General features: G+C 37.8%; 1 protein-coding gene across 1 annotated transcript in view; it reads right to left on the bottom strand.

Moving 5' to 3' along the window:
- Window positions 1-718: 718 nt before the first annotated feature.
- The window catches only part of LOC107097855 (probable G-protein coupled receptor 171), a 12,156-nt gene continuing 10,465 nt past the window's right edge, over window positions 719-2,409 (bottom strand). Inside the window, exon 5 of the mRNA XM_015395177.1 lies at window positions 719-1,371. Coding sequence (XP_015250663.1) covers window positions 817-1,371 — 555 coding nt within the window. The 3' untranslated portion in view covers window positions 719-816. The remainder of the gene's footprint in view (window positions 1,372-2,409) is intronic.

Raw genomic sequence — 2,409 nt, 5'->3', positions numbered from 1 at the left:
AGTTCTTGGTTTTACCGATGTAATGTAATTGACCATTTTAAAGTGACCTAATCAGATTATCTTGTTAAGGTCATTTTTGTGCTCAGATTAGATTTTTTTTTTTTTTTTATAAAAAACTAAGCTTGGGTTTATGCACATTATTTGAAGGCTGGGGTTTGTCCTTGGCTTCATGTGACCAGATGGAAACTAAATAAAACTTGCTGTAGTTTATTTCAAGTGAGTATATGACAGTTTCAGTGAATTTCAGAACTAATGTCTTTTTCAATGATTAAATAAGTGTTATGCTACTTTTTTAAAATGATCGTGGGTTCGTAAATCCTAAAAAGCGCTGTCTAACTCTATTTGTTTCACCTTAATTTATTAATTGTATCTCAGAAAGACTTTATAAGTTCTCTAAAACTGCTGTTGAATAGAACAAAGGCTGCAACTTGAAATCCATCAAGAATTCAAAGATAATTCTTTCACAAAGAAATTAGCTTTAAGAAACATCCTAAACAACGTTGCCCTCTGCTGCCTGCCTCACCAAAAAACAGGTTTCTGCTCTAAAAACCTAAAGACTGTTCCAGATGTTGATGATTTCCTTAATGCCAAAAATCACAATAAGACAAAACCTTTAAACATTTGTTAAGAGGTTTTAGCAGCACCATGGTTAGAGAGTCCAAACGACATTAAATGGGTGTGTTCCCTGAATCAACATAATTGATGGCGTCAAAAAATCAAATAATGTTTATTAACAGTACATTCCTGATCTTATTTACATTTTGTAGCTAATTAAATCCGACTGTATCCAGTTCATTTGTCTGGAAACTGTGTAGATTAAGTCAATTCTTGTTCATATTTAGAGTTGTTGTACGCAGCATCCTGCTTTCCATCGCCATTCTGTGATATCTCCTCCTCCACAACCTGCTCCTCTGCGATGGCAGCCTGGTATCTGCTGCAGGGAAGTAGCCTTCTGACTCGTACTCTGAACGGAGCATCGAGATTGAAGAAGAGCAACGGGTCGAGGCAGACATGCAGCAGGCTCAGAAACAGCGTCGACTCCTTCCCCAGGAAAAGCTGTCTTCTGGTATTGCAGTTCTTGATGAAATCGTTCTGGGTCAGCGTATACGGGGTCCGCAACACGTGGTAAGGGACGAAGCTGAGCATGTAGGCCAGCGCCATGGTGGTCACGCTCAACACCACACGCCTGGAGTCCTGCGAGAGTTTAGGGTCGCTGCGACTGCGCAGAAATCTCTTTAGGGCAAGGCCGCTGGAGAAGAGCACGGCTGCAGAGGTGTTGAGGAACAGGGTCGTGTTGAGGAAAACAGTCAGATTGTGCCAGTGGAGCCCAAGGTCCGTCTTCAATGATATACATTTGAGGTACTGCGACACCTGAACGGTTGAAGCAGAAATAATCTGGTCATAAACACAACCTGGAAGGTTTTAAGGCAAGTTTAAAGTCAGTGATTAAATCAAACAGTTTCAGGCAGGAGAAATGGCGGAGATAAGACAGAGAGCTCTGAAACTTTAAAGGGGGTGGGAGCTGTTCAGTGGAGGCTGTTCGACTAAAGCGGAATTCAACTGTCAACATTAGAATGACCAAAATTACTTCAATAGAAAGTCAAACAAAAATAAACAGTGCCTCCATACCAACGAGTTGAAACAAGAACCTTAATCCTTCTTTAAAAAATATGGCGGTACTATTTAATCCACGGTTTAAGGGTCATGACATCATAAAACCTAACGAAAGATCTGCTATCAAACTGCTAAAATCAGCAAAGAGAGTTTGTGGTTTTTTGTTAATGGCTGTTATGAGAAAATTCCTTCCAGAGTTTGGAAGAAAGGAAACAGCCTTTAGTCATCAATCTGAAACCTATGGAGTCAGAAAGGGGTCAAAATGTTTGTAAACTTTTAAATCTAAGTTGAAAATGAAAAAATAGAAGTTGGTGTCAAATGTAAAATTTTTACCTTATAATGTGAGAAACTAAAAAAGCAACTTAAAATAATAAGAAATAAATCTAAATTTAGTTTAGTATTTTATTTACGCTTTTTCTTTTTTATTTCTTTTCTTTGTTCCTGCAAGCTGTCAATCATGTTTCCCCGCCCACTCCTGTCAGATTGGGGTCAAAATCAGAATGTGACAAAAAACTGATTTGAAAGTGTTAAAAAAGCAAAAAATCCTAAAACTGAAAAGGAATTTGAAACTAAAAATAAAAATAGAAACTGAAAGATTTGAATCTGAAAATTTATAATCTGCAATAAAGCAAAAGAAATATGAAAAGACAAAGTTTAATTTAAAGGAATAGTACACCCAAAACATGATTAGCCTTCATTTTCTACTCACCCCCATGCTGAACACCACTCTGGAGTACTTTTTTGATATCTCAAATGCATCTGGAGATCTGGGAGGCTTCTTGCTGTCTGCTGACA

This window comes from Cyprinodon variegatus, unplaced genomic scaffold (genome assembly GCF_000732505.1).
Source record: "Cyprinodon variegatus isolate N-32 unplaced genomic scaffold, C_variegatus-1.0 Scaffold729, whole genome shotgun sequence".
In the NCBI taxonomy this organism is placed as follows: Eukaryota; Metazoa; Chordata; class Actinopteri; order Cyprinodontiformes; family Cyprinodontidae; genus Cyprinodon; species Cyprinodon variegatus.
Note: the sequence above shows the minus strand (reverse complement) of the source record. Positions and strands in the feature narration are given on the sequence as shown.